This window comes from Onthophagus taurus, chromosome 8 (genome assembly GCF_036711975.1).
Source record: "Onthophagus taurus isolate NC chromosome 8, IU_Otau_3.0, whole genome shotgun sequence".
Lineage (NCBI taxonomy): Eukaryota > Metazoa > Arthropoda > Insecta > Coleoptera > Scarabaeidae > Onthophagus > Onthophagus taurus.
Window position 1 is genome coordinate 5,901,410 of NC_091973.1, and position 22,484 is coordinate 5,923,893.

Genomic DNA, 22,484 nt, shown 5'->3' on the forward strand with positions numbered 1-22,484 from the left:
TATCTTAATGTAATCATGTTGTTACAAATGAGACAAAATGTAATTAAATGAAAACAGCGTTTATATATATACATTATTAGTCGTGATATATCGCGGCCTTGAATTTATGAACCTATTCGCCCGCGAAATGGTTCACAAACCTTCATGAGTCATAAAGGTATGTTTTTATGTTTTCATGAAAACATTTCATTGTAAGTTTATTTTGAAATAATTTGTCGTCACATTTCCCCATCGTAATCGATATAAAAACGCTACGGAACAAGGTTAATCCATTTGCCCTTAAGGGAGAAGAAGTTTTTTTGTGCTAATTAATTGGGCTTTTCTAATTGAAATATACGTCAAAGATAGGTACCTACTTCTTCGGCGGGTCCATTAAGGTGTCGCATTTATCGGGCGTCTTTTTTTCCATAAACTCGGGGTTGTAAAAGGAAGGGGGGTCGCGAACGTAAGATTATTAAATGATAACGCGACTAATGAATGTTTATGCGCTGAGTAAAGTGAACGGGGGGAAAGTTGAAAGAAAGGGAGGGCGACCGTGTGAGGCTCAACCGCCGTGACGTTACAGTCGGTGATACCTGCGACATCTTAATGTATGGATCTCTCCGCTCATTAGCTCAAGTGTTGGCCATCAAAGCGACACGCTTCCGGCTAAAAGACAACGACCGTCGTCGTCGTCCCAGCAATCTCTTCGTCTCTTCATTTCACACGTTCACCCGTCTATCCATCCATCCATCCATCCTTTCAACGCATGCGCATTTTAAAACCAATCTTTACTTTCAACCTTAACGTATGTATAATTTTCGCGCGTTTCGACATGTCCGATTTCGGACGTGATTTTCAACTCGCTGCCGATCTCTTTCGCGCTTGTTTAGCTTAAATTATTCTCTTGGAAATCGCGTTTTGTTGCCTGTTGGCCTTCGGCGTGCACGATCTTCTAAATTACCAGTTGTTCAATATCGATGGTTGAGATGTCGTTTATTGGATGAGGAACTTGCTATTGATGATTATTTTCTATTTCACTTACAAAACTTTGTTTCAATTTTAAAACATTTATATCAAAATTATCAATGACTACTGATGCTAACTGTCAACGAGGAGATGCCTCTCATGCAAGTATGCAACCAATATCACAATGAATATATCTGAATACGCAAATCGCGTGTTGTAATACCAGTACTGTGATATTGGTTGCATACTTGCAAAATTAATTAACACACTGTATATTGTATATGGAAAAAGGTAACGTAAGATACAAGAAGTATCCATCAATCTGAAGATAGCTGCATTAAGTATGGCACCATGTTAGAGGTTGAATTTGACGTTGCTAGTTTATACATATGTATATAAAGTTAAATAATAAAAAAGAAATCTTAATAATAAGGAATTAGAAAAAAGAATGAAACTTTTCTCAAAAACGCATTTACTACAAAAAGGTAAAAATCCGAACAAAGAGTAAGGAATAATGAATAATAAATTATCCGAATGTGATTAAAAAGTGTAGTAGTAGTGACACCTGGAGCAAACGGGTCTACTGGCGCCAGTCCTTTGGATCCCAGAGGAAATTATAAAATACATCGCGCCGTATTCCTCGACTATTTCAGATACAGAATAAAATTACGACCCTCTTCGTTCCACCTTTGAATCCTCCGACGACTCTTTTGCATCCTCATCAATTATTTATTAATTTGAACGTCCTCTCTACTTGTAACAATTCAAAATCGATATTAAAAAATATTAATTCCTTAAAAAGAATAATTTGTATTATCGGCGATTGTAGCGCCATCTATCGGTTTAAAATTTAGACTTGAACAGTACTCGCAAATTTATGTTGTGCCATCTGTTGGGAGAGATAACAAGTAAGGTTAATACAACGAAATTAGATTTCTATTTGAAACATTTATTTTTAAATAATACAAGATTAAAAAAAAAAATACAAAAAAAACGAATTAACATGCCATAGTCGTCATCGAGGTTTAAATCTGAAACTTCAAGTTAGATTTATCTCCTTAAACGCCAACGTAACCATAAATTCGTCTTTCGGGATTCTTTTGGGTTTCCTCCACGTTGACGCCGGTGCTAACTTTTTCCGGATAAGTACTTTGGGGAGATAGAAGAGGATTAGGTCGTAGATAAGCGGTTCCGAATTTAAACTTGAAAAGAACTATCGAAGGGGTAATTGTAGATAAAGAAAGATTACCTTGTCTTGGACCTGCGATGCTTTCTATGACATAACTTTCAGTTGATTTATTTTCCTGTAAATCATTTTCAATGTTATTATTATTATTAACAAGAAGGGTGTAATTACTCGCAATTGTTGGTTTATAATTTGTAACTGGTGAAGGAGTTGAATCAGAAACGCTTCTTTTGAAACGTATCATATTGTTAATATTATGCCTCTTTCTTGATTTGGGCTCTAACGAATCTGTTGGGTTCGCCTTTACATCCAGGTCAAATAATTGTAATGGATGACTCAAACTGTCGGAAATTATATCGCTATCTTCACTAATTGATTCGCTTATATTGGAAGTATTTTTAATTGAAGTGGTGTTAAAATGATCGATTGCCAAACTTATTACAGGAACTGGATTGGAAAAACCATGATCGGGAAGTGTTGGAATTTCCTCGATTTGAATAAATGGAAACGCTTCTTTAGTTTGGGCATCCGGTAAAGTTGGATTTATTGGCAACCCAATTGGGATGTCGATCATCGATGGTGCTTCTTCAGTTTCTGGAAACTTAATCGCCATTAATAATTGTCTCGAACGTCTTGGAGGAGAATAATCTTCGATGTTGGATTGGTTAGATTGTTTAGGTTGGAGTACGATTTTAATTTTTAATGTACGATCACTAGGATTGATTGCATCAGAATTATCGCGATTCTCAAGTGGTGCTTCAGTTGAATTAGGGAAGATTTCATCTCCAACACAGCAATCAAGCAACTCTCCCGTTTTTTTTGTTGTTTTATCAACAGCCGTTGTAGAATTAAGTAATTTATCTCCAAATAGTTGCGAAAATGTTACATTCATTTTTGGAACATCTATCAATCGAGCTTCTGAGATTGCATCTTCTTTTTCTATATTTACATCTGATTCTTCCAAATTTGCATCTTCTATGGTATCATCTGCTACCAACTCATCTTCTAATGACTCATCATCTAACGACGAATCTTCTAAAATAGTATCTTTTAATTTTGCATCTTTAAAATTTGGATCCTCCACCATATCATCATCTGAGAATGAATCAATTAAGATTGGTTCTCTACTTTTGGAGAAATAATCTGATGATCTTTTGTAACGTTCTTGTTCTGGATAAATTTCGTGTACTTTTCTGATAGTCTTGACGTTGGTGTAATCTTCTTGGACGGAGCGAACCCGGCGAACGAAACGTTCAATTATCGATTCCCCATCATTAATATCCTCGTACGATATATTTGATGAATATTCGGAAACGTGGTGATAACCATGAGCCATTAAAAAGAATAAAAGGAGGATGAACACGAAATTGTTACCCATGGTTGTTGAATCGAGGTCAAATTTTCCTATTTAAAAAAAGAAATTAAAAATTTAATAAAAAATGTAGTTAAAAATTTATAAAATAATACTCACACGAATAATACGATCTTAGTTGATAATGATTAAAAATAAATTTAATTCACTATTAATCAAACAACTTTTTCAACAATTACTTCGCGAATGGTCAAAGGGAAATGAGCATTGTGCTTTTATAGCGTGTGTGACTAATAACCGAATCGTACCATGCGTGGTTAATTTTTTTGAACTCTGATCGAACTTTTCCATTCAGTTGATTCACATAAATTCGAATTTTCTAAATTTTGTAATTATCAGCAGATTAAAAAGTCACGTTTCTCGCTTTATCAATATTATTCATTAAATTTCCATGTGTGACTAAATTTACCTATTATAATACTTTTTAAACAATATCAATAACAAAATCCGAAATAAAATGGATTATTAAAAGTCCCGCCACCATATGGATCAAATTTCATTCCCATCAGTACAGCGCATGCTCCGTTTTACTAGAAGCACGTTTGCAATAAGTAGTAAATTGTTTGTTTGATTTCATTCGAAATAATCGCTAGAAAATGAGTTCGGACCCAACGAAAGACGAATGTTTTCCTTTGGCATACATTACCGATATGAAGAAGGTGTACAGGGAAGCAATTGAGATATTAAAAAAATCGCGTATAATTAGTGTTATTCCTGTCAACAATCCAGGGGACGTGATGATGAGTTTAGTGTACATGTGCACCGAAAAAGAAGTGTTCCTTTTCGATATATTAAGATTTGGACAGAATCAATTACCCAAAGAATTATACGATATCATCATGTGTGATAAAATACAAAAAGTTGTCTACACCCAAACAACGACGTCCGCTGCGTTGGGGCTTGATGACACTGTTAGTATTCCTAATGTGTATGATGTTGAAATTTATGCTGTAACATTACGACAAAAAATGATAGATCGAGTCAATTATATTCGCGAAACTTACGGAATCGAGTTGATGCCAGAGAACTTTGAATTACCTATGTTAGAATATCTTCCTATGACAACACAACCAGTAAGTTATAAACTAAATTAAAAACTTTTAAAATTAAAAAAAATTTATTTTTTAGCGTTTAGCGGACGTGGATTGGACCGTACGCCCTTTTCAAGCTAACGAACACTTCAAAATTGCACAACACTTCTTCCAATTCATCTCATTATTTGAGCAAATGAAACGATCTGTAGGAGAACTCGCCGTTTAGAACTTTAATATTATTAATATATATAAGATACTTAAATCATCATCTACCTCTACTTTATTAATCAAACATTAACACTTATTAATGTATTAAGTTATTTTTTTATCAAATAGGGCCGAAAACGTTCTTTTTATATCGCCGTATCAACACAACATTCTTTAACGAAATGCGATTACTAACGATAATTTTTTCTTTGAATTCACAGATAAAGCTTGCGAACAATCGAGCGGTAACTATAGACGAATAATGGAAATGATTCGTAAATTAATTAATGTTTAAGTTTAAATTTAAATTTCCCGCCTGTCAATAAGGTTGAAAATGTAATTAACTTCATTATGCGCATATAACATGAAACGGCCCTAAATCAGAATTAATTAATAAGTGTTTATATAGGAAGAGTTGTGATTTATTTACAGAAATTTATTAATAAAGGAAAATATTAGTGACATAACCTCAAATTATGAAAATAGAGCTTTATAAAGTATTTTAGAAGAATCAACAATAAAAGATTATTTAAGTTTATTTTTGTACGTTTTATAATAAAAAAGATTTTATAAAAAAATCTAATGTTTGATTTAAAAAACTTCTAAAAACATAACCTACAATTTTTTATGAATAAAACAATGAACTATATAGAAACATTTATTATTTTATTCAAGATATTGTGTAACAAAAAAAAACTTATTAATTACAACTAACAAATTTATGGTTTATAATCAGTGAACTTCATCGTCACTTCGTATACGCGATTACCAGCCTTGAATTGTTCATTTGCTTTAAATGGGCGTACCCTCCAATCAACTTCATCAATACGCTAAATAAAAGTAATAAATTTAATAAGAATTTGTTATTAATTAATGTGGATTCTTACAAATTCCGTGCTTGAAGCACTTGCTTCATCTTCACCCCCTACATTTCCATTACCATAAGGTGAAAATTGTTCACCAGATGGTTCAATATCAAAAACGTTGGGAATATGACCCCAATTATCAAGACCCAACAAGGTAAAGGTAATTTGCTTGGAATAAACAAATTTCTTCTTGCCAGATTCGATGATAGCCAACAACTCCTTTGTTATACCCTTTTCTTTAAGCATGATGAGGTCGAAAATAAACACGCTATCCCAGGTGCTCATATAAATTAAGCTTGGGACGTTTTTCGTTGAATCCACTTTGTCTATGTAATTTATTGGGACGACAAAAATCATATCTGCTTTGGTTAATTTCTTGATAGCGTCTGCGTAGATTTTCTTCTTGTTCCAAATGTACGCCATATTGGGTGGATTAATTTCAACAGCAATTGGGGCACTCATCTTTTTTGCTAATTAAAAAACACACGATTGTTTGACGTTAAATATTACAAAATATTGACAGGCCCTCTGGTGGCGTAGAAGGGGTATTCTTCAAGTTGTCAATCGAAATTGTATAATTAAAAAAAAACAATTATATTATTATTTATTTATTTATTATTAATTAATTAATTAATTAATAATTTCTAATAATGTATTATTAACATAAACAAACTAAAAGACGATTCTTCATAGCTGACGTCATCAATCGCTGGATGCGATATCCAGCTAGGATTTGTTCATTTGCTTGAAAAGGGCGTACGCTCCAATCAACGTCCTCAATACGCTAAAAATTAAGAAAATATTAAAAACTTGAATAATTTTTATAAATGTTAATAACTTACAATTTCCACCATTGCATTGTCTCCAGTACAAAATGGCGAAAATTGCGGTCCAGTTCCTTCGATATCAAAGACGTTAACGAAATGATGCCAACTAGAATATCCCAAACGATTAAAAGTTGTACGTTTGGAATAAACGTATTTAACCATGTCCGAATAGAGAATTGCCAACAATTCTTGAGTTAATCCATTTTCTTGAAGCATGATTAGATCGAAAATAAACACGCTGTCCTTGGAGCACACGTAAAGCAAACTTGGAACGGTCTTCGTGGGATCCATTTTGTTTGTGTAATTTATCGGAACGACATAAATCACGTCTGATACATGTATTTTCTTAATAGCGTCCACGTAAATTTCACTCTTATTCCAGATGTAGGTGACGTTAATATCAACACCAGGAGTCATGGTTCTTTATGATTAGAAAACAAGCGACTACGACCTTTACTTGAACAGTGCAAACACCAAGTGGCGAATCGACCAGTTTCACCGATCGATGAACGCTTCCGATGACTCTGCGTACTACGAAGTTAGTCGCATTTTCGACCTTATTGATGGGCGGGAAATTTAAATATTGAAAATATTTAAAGTATTTTAGTGTTGTGTTTTTACAATAAGACTCTTGTATTGTTTTTTAATACTTAATTTTTATAGAATATCACAAGAAATTGTTTTAATAATTATTTCTCGATTCCTATACTTTTATAGTTTCCTGTAATGCAGGATCATGTTAAATTTTTTATTGTTGGTTGATTGCTTGATTTCAAAGCTAATATATAAAGTGAAGACGGGAAATTTAAACATTTAAAACGTTTTATTGCAACTTTATTTCTATAGAATAATTCCTGTAATATAACAATAAACTGATTTTTTTTATTAATTCTTACAAAACAAAACATTTTAATGAAACGTTTCGGCCAATTTTGATAATCTTTTTGCTGCATAAATATGTTCATTTCTTTCGAAAGGACGTTGAGCCCAATTTATGGAACTATACATCTTAAATAAAATTCATTTATGATTAAATAAATTGCATAATTGGAAAATACTTACTTCTGTAAGTAAGTCAACATCAAGGAGTGGGGAAAAAGGATTTTCAAGATTTTGATTGCTACTAATTATTTCGCGATAAGTAGGTTTGTTAGATATTAGTTTGTTACGTCTTTGATTTGGTTTATTATGTCTTGGGTTAAGTGGGTTATTAATTAATCGTTTACTGTTACTGTGCCTACGCCTACGTCGCCTACGACGGGTGTTATTTCTACGATTTCTGGATGGTTTTTCTCCCAATCGGCGGATATAATTTAGTATGGCATTATAAGCATCTGGGGGGCTAGTAGCAAGTGATTCAAATAAAAGTTCCATATCACAAACGTTACAGATATGTTTCCAACGATTAAGCCCCAACAAGTACAATGTTTTCTTTTTTGAAAACACCATTTTCCACTTATTCGACAAGATGAGTTTAGCTAATTCTTTCGGCAAATTTTTTACCTTAAATTTCAGAGTGTCGAAGATAAATATATCCTTCTTCGTCATGATGTACACAAGACTAATAAACTTGCTCCTTCCAGTGCGACAAGTAATCGGTATAACGTAGATCTTCTTAGCAGTCTTCAACATTGCTATCGCTTTGTAATACATCTTCCCCATTTTGTAAATATAGACAATTTTGAACTTACTTTCTTGATTTTGCTGAAATTGATCCATTTTTATGTATTTTTGAGAACAAGTAATGACAACAAAATGCGCGTTTTAAGTATGACAGGCCCTCTGGTGGCAAATAACAATCAACAATGTGGCAATTGAGAAAAATATTTTATTTTTATTTAAATGTTTAAGCTAAAATTAATTATACGAAATTATTTTAATAATACATAAATTTTAATAAGATATTTTAATTTGATTTCATTTGATTAATTTAATTAAAATTTTAGTTTCGCCACTAGAGGGCCTGTCAACACAAAGCAGCCATATTGTTATAGTGTAATTAGCATAAAACTCGCCCGTTTTTTAATTAGCAAGAAAGATGAGTGCCCCAATTGCTGTTAAAATTGATCCACCCAACATGTCGTACATTTGGAACAAGAAAAAAATTTACGCAGATGCTCTCAAGAAATTAAATAAAGCAGATATGATTTTTGTCGTCCCAATAAACTACATAGACAAAGTGGATTCAACGAAAAACGTACCAAGCTTAATTTATATGAGCACCTGGGATAGCGTGTTTATTTTCGACCTCATCATGCTTAAAGAAAAGGGTATAACAAAGGAGTTGTTGGATATCATCAAATCCGGCAAAAAGAAATTTGTTTTTTCCAAGCAAATTACTTTTACCTTGTTGGGTCTTGATAATTGGGATGTCATTCCAAACGTTTTTGATATTGAATCTTCTGGAGAACAATTTTCACCTTACGGTAATGGAACTGTAGGGGGTGAAGGTGAAGCAGGTACTTCAAGCACGGAATTTGTAAGATTTCACATTAATTAATAACAAATTCTTATTAAATTTGTGTTAAATTTATTACTTTTTATTTAGTGTATTGCTGAAGTTGATTGGAGAGTACGCCCATTTAAAGAAAATGAACATTTCAAGGCTGGTAATCGCGTATACGAAGTGATGATGATGTTTACTGATTATAAACTATAAATTTGTTATTTATAATTAATAACTTACCTTTTGATGTTTTTGTGTTAGATGATATCTTTAATATAATAATACATGTTTGCATACAGTTAAATGTTTTATTTATAAAAACTTATCTTTGGGAAAGAAAACTAAAATAAATATAACTACTTAGTTGATTGTTATTCTCTTAAACAACAAATTTCACGAAATGATGATATTTGTGGCAATGATGCAAAGTTATTTACATCACAGCTACGATGGTCTACTACAAGGTCGCTTGAGCACGAGGTGCTGCAATTGATACCACATAGACACAACATCTTCAGTACCTTTTTTGGAATAATAACATTCACATAAATCCAATAATTGTTAATTTTCTGTGGTGTAAGAAATGAACTAAAAGATTGCCAAAGGTGGCCGTGATCAGTGGATAATAAGCAGGTTCTAAAACAGGGAAAAATCCGGAGCGAACTTACACATACTTTCTTAAACAGGCTACACTTTGGCATTGAAATGATACCTCAGAGCAACTGAAGCACGGGCAAAACGCTGACCATCTACACTGATGGATCAAAGGAGGCTAGATCTCCTGCTACAACTCTCCACTTTGTCGTACTGCATGACTGCTCAGGCTGAAATAACTGCTATAATTATAGCAGCCAATAAGATCATCGACTCCAAAAAACTTGGCAGAAACGTTGTAATCTGCACAGATAGCAGATAGGCTATGCTGACGGTTAGTAGGCATCGAACTACATCATCGTTAGTGAAGTCCTGTCGGCAATCACTTGAGGAGGCTAACGTTTATAACAACGTCACGATAAAGTGACGGAAAGGACATACCGAAATAAGACACGATCATACGGACAGGTTGACTCCATCTCTATCTCCCATCGAGGTGTTTGCGATAGATGATGTTGTAGGTGTCGTGTATGGGGGTGAAGGTGAAGCAGGTACTTCAAGCACGGAATTTGTAAGATTTCACATTAATTAATAACAAATTCTTATTAAATTTGTGTTAAATTTATTACTTTTTATTTAGTGTATTGCTGAAGTTGATTGGAGAGTACGCCCATTTAAAGAAAATGAACATTTCAAGGCTGGTAATCGCGTATACGAAGTGATGATGATGTTTACTGATTATAAACTATAAATTTGTTATTTATAATTAATAAGTTACCTTTTGATGTTTTTGTGTTAGATGATATCTTTAATATAATAATAAATGTTTGCATAAAGTTAAATGTTTTATTTATAAAAACTTATCTTTGGGAAAGAAAACTAAAATAAATATAACTACTTGATTGTTATTCTCTTAAACAACAAATTTCACGAAATGGTGATATTTGTGGCAATGATGCAAAGTTATTTACATCACAGCTACGATGGACTACTACAAGGTTGCTTGGGCACGAGGTGCTACAATTGATACCATATAGACACAACATCTTCAGTACCTTTTTTGGAATAATAACATTCACATAAATCAAATAATTCTTAATTTTCTGTGGTGTAAGAAATGAACTAAAAGATTGCCAAAGGTGGCCGTGATGGCGTTGCTTTGATTGCGATCAGAGGATAATAAGCAGCTTCTAAAACAGGGAAAAATCCGGAGCGAACTTACACCTACTTTCTTAACCAGGCTACACTTTGGCATTGAAACGATACCTCAGAGTAACTTAAGTACGGGCAAAACGCTGACCATCTACACTGATGGATCAAAGAAGACTAGATCTCCTGCTACAACTCTCCACTTTGCTAGGGTCGTACTGCACGACTGCTCAAGCTGAAATAACTGCTATAATTATAGCAGCCAATATGATCATTGACTCCAAAAAAGTTGACAGAACAGTTGTAATCTGCACAGATAGCAGACAGGCTATGCTGGCGGTTAGTAGCAATCACTTGAGGAGGCTAACGTTTATAGCAACGTCACGATAAAGTGGCGGAAAGGACATACCGAAATAAGACACAATCATACGGACAGGTTGCCTCCATCTCTATCTCCCATCGAGGTTTTTGCGATAGATGGTGTAATAGATGTCTTTGCAAAGAAACCTATACTCCACCCTGACCGGAACAAATCTACTCATTTCCTGGGAAAATCAAAAAGTGACTTGAAGCTCCTCACCCACTTCCTGACCGGACACTCCACGTTACGTGAGTACATGTTCTACATTAAGTTGGCAAATGCATCCCTCTGTAGAGCGTGTGTAATATTGACAATAATATTGACAATACCTTAGCATATTGACAATAATATTGACCGTATAAGGTGAAAAGTTTTATTGACGGTAAATATTGATGGAGTATTGATAGAAATCCGAATTTTCTGATTTTCTTCGTAATTTTATGGAACAATACGAAGTATCTCCAAAGGTGTGGAATCCGACCAACCCAATGTATTCCAACAAAGCGGAAAGAAATTCATCTGTTGACCGCCTCATATCCTTTTTAATGAGAATAAACCAACAAAAGAAAGGATGTCAAAAAAAAGATAAACAGTCTTCGAACATATTATAGAAAAGAATTGAAGAAAATTGCCGCATCAAAGAGGTCGGGAAACAGTACAGATGAACATTACACACCTTCCTCATAGGTGTTTTTTGCTATGTCCTTTCTTGGGAGGTTCGAGAAACTATTACAGCAGCAGCCGACTAAATCCATTTGTTCGCACAGTAACCTATTTTTAGTTACTCCATTTCACTGTGGTTCTATTATCTACACATCTATACCCACTATCTTCTACATGATTTCCCCACTATATTGTAGGTGACAGCTTTAAAAGAAATTCCAAAGCAGTAAGTATTAATTATTTCAAAAAATTAAGTCACATAGTATACAGTTTTAAAAGAAGTCAACATTAAATGAGGCTTTCAGTATTTTCCTTCATTGTTATAATAATGACAAAATTTGTGCCTTGGCAACTGTAGAACTGTTTCTTTGAAAAGTACTTTGTAACAAATTATCCACATCTCTACCTCGATCATTTGAGGTGAGGTATAACAACAGGCAAGAGTAACCATTGTAGCTTTTGGTGGCTGTAGATTGATAGGTTTTTGGAACACACGAAACCATGAACTCAATATCCCGAATGCATTCTCTACAAATACTCGAGCGCGTGACAACCTTTCATTGAATATTTGTAGAGGTGTATTCAGCAATCTTTGAGAGTAAGGTTTCAATAAATTGTTATGTAATTCAATTGCCTTGTCAGCAACAAATACATATGGGAAAAGATCAGTTGTTTTCGGCAATGGTGCCAAAAGTACGATGCAGCAAAATCCTTTGTAATTGTAATACAAGGCTATATGTTTCCTGTGTACCTTATTGTAAAACGTTATTTCAGGAATTGGAGCAACAAGAGAACAAGAAATAGGTGAATACGTTCAACGGACTTCTGCCACAGCATCAACATCTTCAATGCTTCCCCCCAAATGCATTACCTCAAACTCATCAAACCAAAAGATTGAAATCGCTCGGTCCGGTTTCGAAGCAAAATTTACTTTTGCAAAAAGCATGTTCACTTTTGGAAACCTCATCGAACCCTGATAGCAACTTTCCAACAATTGCAAAAGCTTGGGGAGGAAAATTGCTGACATTAGATTCCACACAACGAGCTTTTGCAGAGAAAGCAATAAATGACATCGTTTTTGAGGCAAGCTGATGAAGACTACCGCATGATTAAAACCTTGGGCTGGTTTTCTGATCTAAGTGCTGTGAAGGAATTCACCCCCACGTGAAGCTACATACATACAAGGGTAAGAATTACCTCTTCAAGTTGGATTATCAATCAAGGATCAATTAATTATCATTTATAACTAAATGGAGGATATGTTTTAGATGTTGGAATTAAGTTAGATTAAAATTATATTTTATTTATAAGAAATTAAGTATTTATTTATTATTAAACGTACAAAACAATTTTAAACATAATTACAACTTTAAGTAATCTTTTATTATTGACATGATTGATTCTCAAAAATACTTTAAGGTACATTATCGTAATTTAAGGTTATATTACCAACATTTTTTTTATCATTAAATTTCTGTAAATAAATCACAACTCTTCTTATAGAAACACTTACTATCTAAATATGAAACTACAAAAAAAAACTATCAAAAAACATCAATTTATTCTGTTTTGGGGCCGTATGAATTAACGATGAGCAATTGATATATGCGTTTTCCAGCCTTAAAATGTTCGTCAGATTTAAACGGACGCACGCTCCAATCGACGTCAGCAATACGCTAAAAATTAAAAATTAAGAAAATGAGGTAAACATAAATTAAAATACATTCAAGACTTACAAACTCGGTACTTGGGGCACTTGCACCAGCTTCCTCTTGGTTGCCATCATCATCAAATGGGGAGAATTTTTCTCCTGAAGCTTCAAAATCTAAAACGTTCGGTATGTTATGCCAATTATCAATTCCCAAACGATTAAAGGTTATAGGTTTGGAGAAGACGAATTTTATTTTGTTCGATTTGATAATATCCGACATCTCCTTCGTTATTCCGTTTTCTTTAAGCGCGATTAGGTCGAAAATGAAAATGCTATCAACGCTGCACAAGTAAACCAAGCTAGGGGTCGTTTTCGTAGCATCCATTTTGTCTATCGAATTTATTGGGACGACCAAAAGCGAATCCGACCTGTTTAATTTCTTGATCGCATCCGCGTAAAGCTTTTTCTTGTTCCAAATGTACGTCATGTTGGGTGGAGTATCTTTATAAGCAGCAAGAGCACTCATCTTTTCTTTTTGATTATTAAGAAACCGTGTTTTGTTGAAAGAAACACTAAACGACTTTCGACAATGTCAACACACGATGAACAATGAACGGGGAGGTTGCGCATAGTGAAGTTAGTTACATTTTCGACCTTATTGACAGGCGGAAAATTTAAATGTTAAAAATATTTTATTGCTTCAATATTCTTTTTAATTTATTATTTAAATTCTGTTAACATCCTCTTCACTTTATATATTAGCTTTGAAATCGAGGAAATAAAAAATTTAACATGATGATCCTGTATTACAGGAAACTGTAAAAGTATGGGAATCTAGAAATAATCCGCTTTTAACCTATTAAAACAATTTCTCGTGATATTCTATAAAAATGAAGTATTAAAAACCAATGTAAGCGTCTTATTGTAAAAACACAATACTAAAATACTTTAAATACTTTCAATGTTTAAATTTCCCGCCCATCAATAAGGTCGAAAATGCGACTAACTTCGTAGTACGCATAGTCGTTGGCCAACGTTCATCGATCGGTGAAATTGGTCAATTGGTGTTTGTACCACTCGAGAGTAGTTCGTAATCGTTTGTTTTCTAATCATAAAGAAATATGAGTCCTCCTGTTACTGTTAAGATGAGCTATATTTGGAAGAAGAGAAAAATGTACACGGACGCTATTAAGAAGATATATAGAGCAAATTTGATTTATATCGTTCCGTTAAGTTATAGAAACAAGATGGATCCGACGAAGATAGTTCCAAGTTTGGTTTATATATGCACCAGCGACAGCGTGTTTATTTTCGATCTAATCATGCTTAAAGAAAATGGATTAACCAAAGAATTGGTGGATATTTTATATTCGCGCATGGTTAAATACGTTTACTGCAAACGGACCACCTTTAATCTCTTGGGATATAATTGTTGGCATGGTTTCCTTAATGTTTTCGATATCTCAGGTGCTGGACCTCAATTTTCACCATTTTGTAATGACGTTCATCAAAATAAAATTGGTGAAATTGTAAGTTATTAATATTTTTAAAACTCTTTTATTATTTTCTTCATTTTTAGCGTATTGAGGACATTGATTGGAGCGTACGCCCTTTTAAATCAGAGGAACAAATTCAAGCTGGATATCGTATCCAGCGATTGATGACGTCAGCTATGAAGAATCGTCTTTTAGTCTGTTTATGTTAATAAATATATTAACTCAATAAATAATAAATATATTTGTGGAATGGTTTGTTTTATTTTCTAAACTTTATTTTTAATAAGAAACATTTTTTTGATTCATTTTAAATTCATAATAAATATCAAAATGTACAGGTGTCCAAATAAGCTTGCAAAGTACTGTATCTCGAAAACTTTGAAAAATGTTGGTTGTTTCGAAATTTCACTGTATTAACATTACAAAAGAATATATGCCATTTAAAGTTGAAATAAATTATAGTTTTTTTTGCTAAAACACCTTTTGCCTTATCTCTAAAAATAAAGCGGTGGGGGTGTTCGAAAATGTTTGTAAACAAATGCTAATAATTTAAAAATGGCTAAACGGATTTTAATAATCTTGGTATCGGTGAAAAGCAAAATGAAGCCCAAACAAGCTAGTGAAAACCGCGCCTCGATATCACGTTCCTAACCTAAAATATCGGTGAAAGAAGATTTTGTGAGAAAATTTAATGATTTTGATGTTTTTTTTAAATTTTTTAAACTGCCTTAGTTTAGAAGATACTTCACCTCACTTTTGAGAGCATTTCTCATTGTATTATTTTTTAGTCCACGCTTATTTGACCATCCTGTACATATAATAAATATTTAAAACAAACATCGTGCAAAGTACTGTATCTCGGAAACTCTGAATTGAAAAATGTTACTTTTTTCGGAATTTCACTGTATTAACACTACAAAAGAATATATGCCATTTAAAGTTGAAATAAATTAGTTTTTTTGTTAAAACACTTTTTGCCTTATCTATAAGAATAAAGTGGTGGGGGTGTTCGAAAATGTTTGTAAACAAATGCTAATAATTTAAAAATGGCGAAACGGATTTTAATAATCTTGGTATCGTTGAAAAGCAAAATGAAGCCCAAACAAGCTAGTGAAAACCGCGTCTCGATGTCATGTTCCTAACCTAAAATATCGGTGAAAGAAGATTTTGTGAGAAAATTCAATGATTTTGATATTTTTTTAAAATTTTTTAAACTGCCTTAGTTTAGAAGATACTTCACCTCACTTTTGGGAGCATTTCTCATTGTATTGTTTTTTAGTCCATGCTTATTTGGCCATCCTATACATATAATAAATATTTAAAACAAACATCGTGCAAAGTACTGTATCTCGGAAACTTTGAATTGAAAAATGTTTTTTTTTCGAAATTTCACTGTATTAACACTACAAAAGAATATATGCCATTTAAAGTTGAAATAAATTATAGGTTTTTTGTTAAAACACTTTTTGCCTTTTCTCTAAAAATAAAGCGATGGGGGTGTTCGAAAATGTTTGTAAACAAATGCTAATAATTTAAAAATGGCTAAACGGATTTTAATAATCTTGGTATCGTTGAAAAGCAAAATGAAGCCCAAACAAGCTAGTGAAAACCGCACCGCGATGTCATGTTCCTAACCTAAAATATCGGTGAAAGAAGATTTTGTGAGAAAATTCAATGATTTTGATGTTTTTTTTTAAATTTTTTAAACTGCCTTAGTTTAGAAGATACTTCACCTCACTTTTGGGAGCATTTCTCATTGTATTGTTTTTTAGTCCACGCTTATTTGGCCATCCTGTACATATAATAAATATTTAAAACAAACATCGTGCAAAGTACTGTATCTCGGAAACTTTGAATTGAATAATGTTGTTTTTTTTTAAATTTCATTGTATTAACACTACAAAATAATATATGCCATTTAAAGTTGAAATAAATTATAGTTTTTTTGTTAAAACACTTTTTGCCTTATCTCTAAAAATAAAGCGGTGGGGGTGTTCGAAAATGTTTGTAAACAAATGTTAATAATTTAAAAATGGCTAAACGGATTTTAATAATCTTGGTATCGTTGAAAAGCAAAATGAAGCCCAAACAAGCTAGTGAAAACCGCACCGCGATGTCATGTTCCTAACCTAAAATATCGGTGAAAGAAGATTTTGTGAGAAAATTCAATGATTTTGATGTTTTTTTTTAAATTTTTTAAACTGCCTTAGTTTAGAAGATACTTCACCTCACTTTTGGGAGCATTTCTCATTGTATTGTTTTTTAGTCCACGCTTATTTGGCCATCCGATACATATAATAAATATTTAAAACAAACATCGTGCAAAGTACTGTATCTCGGAAACTTTGAATTGAAAAATGTTGTTTTTTTTTAAATTTCATTGTATTAAGACTACAAAAGAATATATGCCATTTAAAGTTGAAATAAATTATAGTTTTTTTGTTAAAACACTTTTTGCCTTATCTCTAAAAATAAAGCGGTGGGGGTGTTCGAAAATGTTTGTAAACAAATGCTAATAATTTAAAAATGGCTAAACGGATTTTAATAATCTTGGCATCGTTGAAAAGCAAAATGAAGCCCAAACAAGCTAGTGAAAACCGCGTCTCGATGTCATGTTCCTAACCTAAAATATCGGTGAAAGAAGATTTTGTGAGAAAATTCAATGATTTTGATATTTTTTTAAAATTTTTTAAACTGCCTTAGTTTAGAAGATACTTCACCTCACTTTTGGGAGCATTTCTCATTGTATTGTTTTTTAGTCCACGCTTATTTGGCCATCCTATACATATAATAAATATTTAAAACAAACATCGTGCAAAGTACTGTATCTCGGAAACTCTGAATTGAAAAATGTTACTTTTTTCGGAATTTCACTGTATTAATACTACAAAAAAATATATGCCATTTAAAGTTGAAATAAATTAGTTTTTTTGTTAAAATACTTTTTGCCTTATCTATAAAAATAAGGTGGTGGGGGTGTTCGAAAATGTTTTTAAACAAATGCTAATAATTTAAAAATGGCTAAACGGATTTTAATAATCTTGGTATCGTTGAAAAGCAAAATGAAGCCCAAACAAGCTAGTGAAAACCGCGCCTCGATATCATATTCCTAACCTAAAATATCGGTGAAAGAAGATTTTGTGAGAAAATTCAATGGTTTTGATCAGATTTTTTTTAAATTTTCAACGCGATCAAACTTAATGTGAAATCGCCTGGTTAACCCATTAGATGAAGCTGTTTATTAGATTGAGCACCTTCTTAAATATGGAGATACAAATCATTTAAGAAATTCTGGAGCTAAAATGGTGTGGTACAAATATTTTCTTATAGATGTAATTTTTTGTGTGTACATTATCTTAAAAAAAATTTGTGTCCAAGTTATTTCAAATGACTGATTTATTAAACTTTAAGAAGAAGATTTAAGGTCGTCTTGTTCTAGTTCTGTAAATGTACTATACAATTATACAATGAAGTTATCGCGTAAGTTGATTATCACTCATTAGATGTTTAACATCAATGCCCCCACCTTAATTCTCCACTCATAATAGCCCACATTATATCACAGTTTCAATTGTGGTTTATTTGTGTTTTTGGCTTTGTACTCTACGGTTTAAAAAAAATTAAATAAAAATGAAGGGAATTTTCAATGTGTTTAAATTTATAGGTATCGTATCTTTTTATTGCTACTAATAAAAGTTATGATACAAATACCTTAAGTTTGCTCGAAAATATTTAGAATTCAAGTAACATTCCAAAAATGAACAACAAAGTGAAATACAGTATTTTCATAAGTAAGTATTAATTTTATTAAATATATTTTTCGAAAATTTATTTATTTAATAAAATTTCCGTACGATCTTTTTATAATAATAGATAATAATCGATACTCAAATCATGTGTAAATACTTGAAAGATAAATATTAAGTTTATATTTAAAAAAAAAGTGAAGGACTTTTATGATTTAAAAATGTTGTAAACAAAAATCTAATCGAAAGTAGTTTCTTCTTTAATTGTTATAGGTATCACAGCAGCTTTAGTTGCGATTTCTGTCGAGGCTGAATCTGTAGATAGTGTAGATGATAAAGAATCTATTACAACAACCTATATTCCCGATGACAACGTAGAAGATTTATCCGAACTTTTCGTTATCGATGGGTAAGTTATTAATATATAGCAAAAAATAAATTTGATTTGTTAATAATTACTTAAACGCTTACTGGTAATAAAGTAATAAACCATTGTTATTAAATAAAGATATTGGTTTGCGTCAATTTTATCTGTTAATAAGTGTCATAAACATCATAAACGATGTTATTCGCAGGATTAAAATTTAAATTAAATTATTTATTTCAATAGGCATAATGATCTCCCTTACAATCTTTACAACAAACTTGAAAACAATTTGGAAACTTTCCGCTTCTCAGAAAATTTATCGGATGATCCCACTTGGGGATCGTCGGCTTGTGCTTCTTGCTTCACCGATCTTCCTCGTTTAAGAAAAGGTCAAGTTGGAGCTCAGGTATGATCTTAAAAAAATTGAAAACATTTTTGATTCATTTAAATAGTTTTGGGTGGCTTACGTTTCCTGTCAAGTACAATACAAAGATGCATTGGGAAAAACTTTAGAACAAATCGACGTTATTAAAAGATTAGTTAAGAGATATCCCGACGACATGGAATTTGTAACAACTTCCGATGGAATTCTAAAAGCCGTTGAGAATGGAAAAATTGCAAGTTTAATCGGAGTCGAAGGCGGACATTCCATGGATGCTCGTTTGAGTGCATTGAGAAGTTTTTACGATTTAGGTGTTAGATATATGACCTTAACACATTCCTGTAACACTCCATGGGCCGACAATTCGTACGTTGACGACGATAAACCCATGATTGATTTAACACCCTACGGCGAAATTGTTGTCAAAGAAATGAATCGCTTAGGAATGATGGTTGATTTATCCCACGTTTCACACGGTGTTATGAATAAGGCGATTGAAGTCAGTAGAGCACCGGTTATTTTCTCTCATTCTTCATCTTGGTCAGTTTTTAATCATAACAGAAATGTTCATGATGATACTCTTTTACTTTTAGTAAGTAACTTTAACAAAATTAATTTTTAACCCAAATGTTTGTGGTTCTAGGTCTTGTGTTAGTTCTAGTGATAGTCCTAGTGTTAAACTAGAACTAACACTAGACCGAGAACTAGAAACATTTGGGTTTAGCCGCACGTCTCTCAAGACGGCTAAACCCGAATGATTCTAGTTCTAGGTCTTGTGTTAGTTCTAGTGATAGTGATAATGTAGTACTAAAACTAACACTAGACCAAGAACTAGAAATATTCTGATTTAGCCGTACGTCTCTCAAGACGGCTAAACCCGAATGAGTCTAGTTCCAGGTCTTGTGTTAGTTCTAGTTTTACACTAGCACTATCACTAGAACTAACACAAAACTTAGAACTAAAATCATTCGGATTTAGCCGCACGTCTCTCAAGACGGCTAAACCCGAATGATTCTAGTTCTATGTCTTGTGTTAGTTCTAATGATAGTGTAAAACTGGAACTAACACTAGACCTACAACTAGAATCGTTCGGGTTTAGCCGCACGTCTCTCAAGACGGCTAAATCCGAATGATTCTAGTTCTAGTGTTAGTTCTAGTGATAGTGATAATGCAGTACTAAAACTAACACTAGACCAAGAACTAGAAACATTTGGATTTAGCCGCACGTCTCTCAAGACGGCTAAACCCGAATGAGTCTAGTTCTAGGTCTTGTGTTAGTTCTAGTGATTTAGTGCTAGTGTAACACTAGAACTAACACTATACCTAAAACTAGAATCATATGGGTTTAGCCGTCTTTAGAGACGTGCGGCTAAACCCAAATGACTCTAGTTCTAGGTATAGTGTTAATTCTACATAGTAACAGTGTTAGTGTAAAACTAGAACTAACACTAGACCAAGAACTAGAAACATTCGGGTTTAGCCGCACGTCTCTCAAGACGGCTAAACCCGAATGATTCTAGTTCTAGTGTTAGTTCTAGTGATAGTGCTAATGCAATAGTAAAACTAACACTAGACCAAGAACTAGAAACATTTGGATTTAGCCGCACGTCTCTCAAGACGGCTAAACCCGAATGAGTCTAGTTCTAGGTCTTGTGTTAGTTCTAGTGATTTAGTGCTAGTGTAACACTAGAACTAACACTATACCTAAAACTAGAATCATTTGGGTTTAGCCGTCTTTAGAGACGTGCGGCTAAACCCAAATGATTCTAGTTCTAGGTATAGTGTTAGTTCTACATAGTAACAGAGCTAGTGTAAAACTAGAACCAACACTATACCTAGAACTAGAATCATTTGAGTTTAGCCGTCTTTACAGACGTGCGGCTAAACCCAAATGATTCTAGTTCTAGGTATAGTGTTAGTTCTACATAGTAACAGAGCTAGTGTAAAACTAGAACCAACACTATACCTAGAACTAGAATCATTTGGGTTTAGCCGTCTTTAGAGACGTGCGGCTAAACCCAAATGACTCTAGTTCTAGGTATAGTGTTAATTCTACATAGTAACAGTGTTAGTGTAAAACTAGAACTAACACTAGACCAAGAACTAGAAACATTCGGGTTTAGTCGCAAGTCTCTCAAGACGGCTAAATCCGAATGATTCTAGTTCTAGTGTTAGTTCTAGTGATAGTGATAATGCAGTACTAAAACTAACACTAGACCAAGAACTAGAAACATTTGGATTTAGCCGCACGTCTCTCAAGACGGCTAAACTCGAATGATTCTAGTTCTAGGTCTTGTGTTAGTTCTAGTTTTAGTTCAATAAAAATATGCAACATAGTGATATCTTATGTTAACTAGAAACATTAAGACATGTTGCATTTTATGTGTGCCTTGGTTTTTATGGAAATATATTTTTGTATATTGTATTTTAAGTAAAATTTACTGTATTTTTTATGTTTATAGAAAGATAACAAAGGAATTATTATGGTTAACTTTTATAGCGGCTTTGTTCATGGAAAACCAAGAGAAGCAACTATTGACCATGTAGCAAGTAAGTAAAAAAACTTTATTTATCCCTCAATTTAGAGATCGGTATATACAAAGGTTTTCCATTTGGACACTCTGGGTATATTTTCTTCTTAGAGAAGATATCGATCTCCAAATTGTGGGAATTTTTGTTAAATTTTTCACACAATCATTTTTTTTAATAGATCATATTAATCACATTGTTGATGTGATTGGGCATGATTATGTTGGGGTTGGAGGTGATTACGATGGAGTATCTTTGTAAGTTAACCACAAATTTGTTATTTTTACAATTTTAACAATCTATTCTAGAATGCCAACTGGTTTAGAAGATGTTTCAAAATATCCAGATTTATTTAAATACCTCCAAAACAATAACCCTGAAAGATGGACGAATGAAAATATTAAGAAACTGTCGAGCGATAACTTTTTGCGAGTTTTCAAAGAAGTTGAAAAGGTGAGGGATGAATTAATTAATGAAGAACCTCATCAACATTGGATACCTGTGGAAGATTTGGATGCAGTTAATGATGACATCTTATGGAAATGTCGTACTTTAACCAATAATGTTAGTCCCTCGATGATTGCATAAAACAATACAAACATATATAAAACTGTTAATAGTTTTTAATTAAATAAAAATGTAATCACTTAAGAAAATGGA

At 32.9% G+C, this 22,484-nt stretch overlaps 5 protein-coding genes and 1 long non-coding RNA gene across 9 annotated transcripts; 2 read left to right on the plus strand and 4 right to left on the minus strand.

Moving 5' to 3' along the window:
• Positions 1-1,954: 1,954 nt before the first annotated feature.
• Positions 1,955-3,781, minus strand: LOC111425592 (uncharacterized). 2 transcript variants are annotated; one of them, XM_023059719.2, is made up of 3 exons: positions 3,606-3,781; positions 2,306-3,538; positions 2,177-2,252 (listed from the first exon to the last, which is right to left on the minus strand). In XM_023059719.2, exons 2-3 carry the CDS (start codon positions 3,510-3,512, stop codon positions 2,245-2,247), a joined length of 1,215 nt encoding a protein of 404 aa, XP_022915487.2. In that variant the 5' UTR covers positions 3,513-3,538; positions 3,606-3,781; the 3' UTR covers positions 2,177-2,244. The 2 variants fall into 2 exon arrangements, with proteins under 2 accessions (XP_022915486.2, XP_022915487.2); XM_023059718.2 differs by having other exon boundaries at positions 1,955-3,538.
• Positions 3,782-5,452: 1,671 nt separating this feature from the next.
• Positions 5,453-6,086, minus strand: LOC139430949 (uncharacterized). The gene is made up of 2 exons (XM_071198462.1): positions 5,635-6,086; positions 5,453-5,577 (listed from the first exon to the last, which is right to left on the minus strand). Exons 1-2 carry the CDS (start codon positions 6,073-6,075, stop codon positions 5,467-5,469), a joined length of 552 nt encoding a protein of 183 aa, XP_071054563.1. The 5' UTR covers positions 6,076-6,086; the 3' UTR covers positions 5,453-5,466.
• A 163-nt stretch (positions 6,087-6,249) lies between these two features.
• LOC139431143 (uncharacterized) lies at positions 6,250-6,933 on the minus strand. The gene is made up of 2 exons (XM_071198757.1): positions 6,456-6,933; positions 6,250-6,397 (listed from the first exon to the last, which is right to left on the minus strand). The coding sequence occupies exons 1-2, from the start codon at positions 6,855-6,857 to the stop codon at positions 6,272-6,274; spliced, it is 528 nt and encodes a 175-aa protein (XP_071054858.1). The 5' UTR covers positions 6,858-6,933; the 3' UTR covers positions 6,250-6,271.
• Positions 6,934-12,997: 6,064 nt separating this feature from the next.
• Positions 12,998-14,019, minus strand: LOC111425168 (uncharacterized). The gene is made up of 2 exons (XM_023058973.2): positions 13,390-14,019; positions 12,998-13,329 (listed from the first exon to the last, which is right to left on the minus strand). Exons 1-2 carry the CDS (start codon positions 13,828-13,830, stop codon positions 13,213-13,215), a joined length of 558 nt encoding a protein of 185 aa, XP_022914741.1. The 5' UTR covers positions 13,831-14,019; the 3' UTR covers positions 12,998-13,212.
• A 334-nt stretch (positions 14,020-14,353) lies between these two features.
• LOC111425537 (uncharacterized) lies at positions 14,354-15,050 on the plus strand. The gene is made up of 2 exons (XR_011641517.1): positions 14,354-14,833; positions 14,884-15,050. It is a non-coding gene; the product is annotated as an uncharacterized lncRNA (long non-coding RNA).
• A 3,314-nt stretch (positions 15,051-18,364) lies between these two features.
• Positions 18,365-22,484, plus strand: LOC111425536 (dipeptidase 1-like). 3 transcript variants are annotated; one of them, XM_023059631.2, is made up of 7 exons: positions 18,365-18,464; positions 18,820-18,955; positions 19,157-19,319; positions 19,366-19,887; positions 21,758-21,845; positions 22,006-22,081; positions 22,133-22,484. In XM_023059631.2, the coding sequence occupies exons 1-7, from the start codon at positions 18,431-18,433 to the stop codon at positions 22,410-22,412; spliced, it is 1,299 nt and encodes a 432-aa protein (XP_022915399.1). In that variant the 5' UTR covers positions 18,365-18,430; the 3' UTR covers positions 22,413-22,484. The 3 variants fall into 3 exon arrangements, with proteins under 3 accessions (XP_022915399.1, XP_022915400.1, XP_022915398.1); XM_023059632.2 differs by lacking the exon at positions 18,365-18,464 and adding an exon at positions 18,485-18,591; XM_023059630.1 differs by lacking the exon at positions 18,365-18,464 and adding an exon at positions 18,487-18,591 and having other exon boundaries at positions 18,799-18,955.

Excerpts from the sequence above, each read along its gene's own strand:
- LOC111425592 (XM_023059718.2), bottom strand. The coding sequence starts at position 3,512 with ATGGGTAACAATTTCGTGTTCATCCTCCTTTTATTCTTTTTAATGGCT.
- LOC139430949 (XM_071198462.1), bottom strand. The coding sequence starts at position 6,075 with ATGAGTGCCCCAATTGCTGTTGAAATTAATCCACCCAATATGGCGTAC. Across the intron at positions 5,578-5,634 it reads GTGCTTCAAGCACGGAATTT|CGTATTGATGAAGTTGATTG; the intron begins GTAAGAATCCAC and ends ACTTTTATTTAG.
- LOC139431143 (XM_071198757.1), bottom strand. The coding sequence starts at position 6,857 with ATGACTCCTGGTGTTGATATTAACGTCACCTACATCTGGAATAAGAGT. Across the intron at positions 6,398-6,455 it reads ACAATGCAATGGTGGAAATT|CGTATTGAGGACGTTGATTG; the intron begins GTAAGTTATTAA and ends CTTAATTTTTAG.
- LOC111425168 (XM_023058973.2), bottom strand. The coding sequence starts at position 13,830 with ATGAGTGCTCTTGCTGCTTATAAAGATACTCCACCCAACATGACGTAC. Across the intron at positions 13,330-13,389 it reads GTGCCCCAAGTACCGAGTTT|CGTATTGCTGACGTCGATTG; the intron begins GTAAGTCTTGAA and ends TTTAATTTTTAG.
- LOC111425536 (XM_023059630.1), top strand. The coding sequence starts at position 18,558 with ATGAACAACAAAGTGAAATACAGTATTTTCATAA. Across the intron at positions 18,592-18,798 it reads GAAATACAGTATTTTCATAA|TTTCTTCTTTAATTGTTATA; the intron begins GTAAGTATTAAT and ends AATCGAAAGTAG. Across the intron at positions 21,846-22,005 it reads AACTATTGACCATGTAGCAA|ATCATATTAATCACATTGTT; the intron begins GTAAGTAAAAAA and ends TTTTTTTAATAG.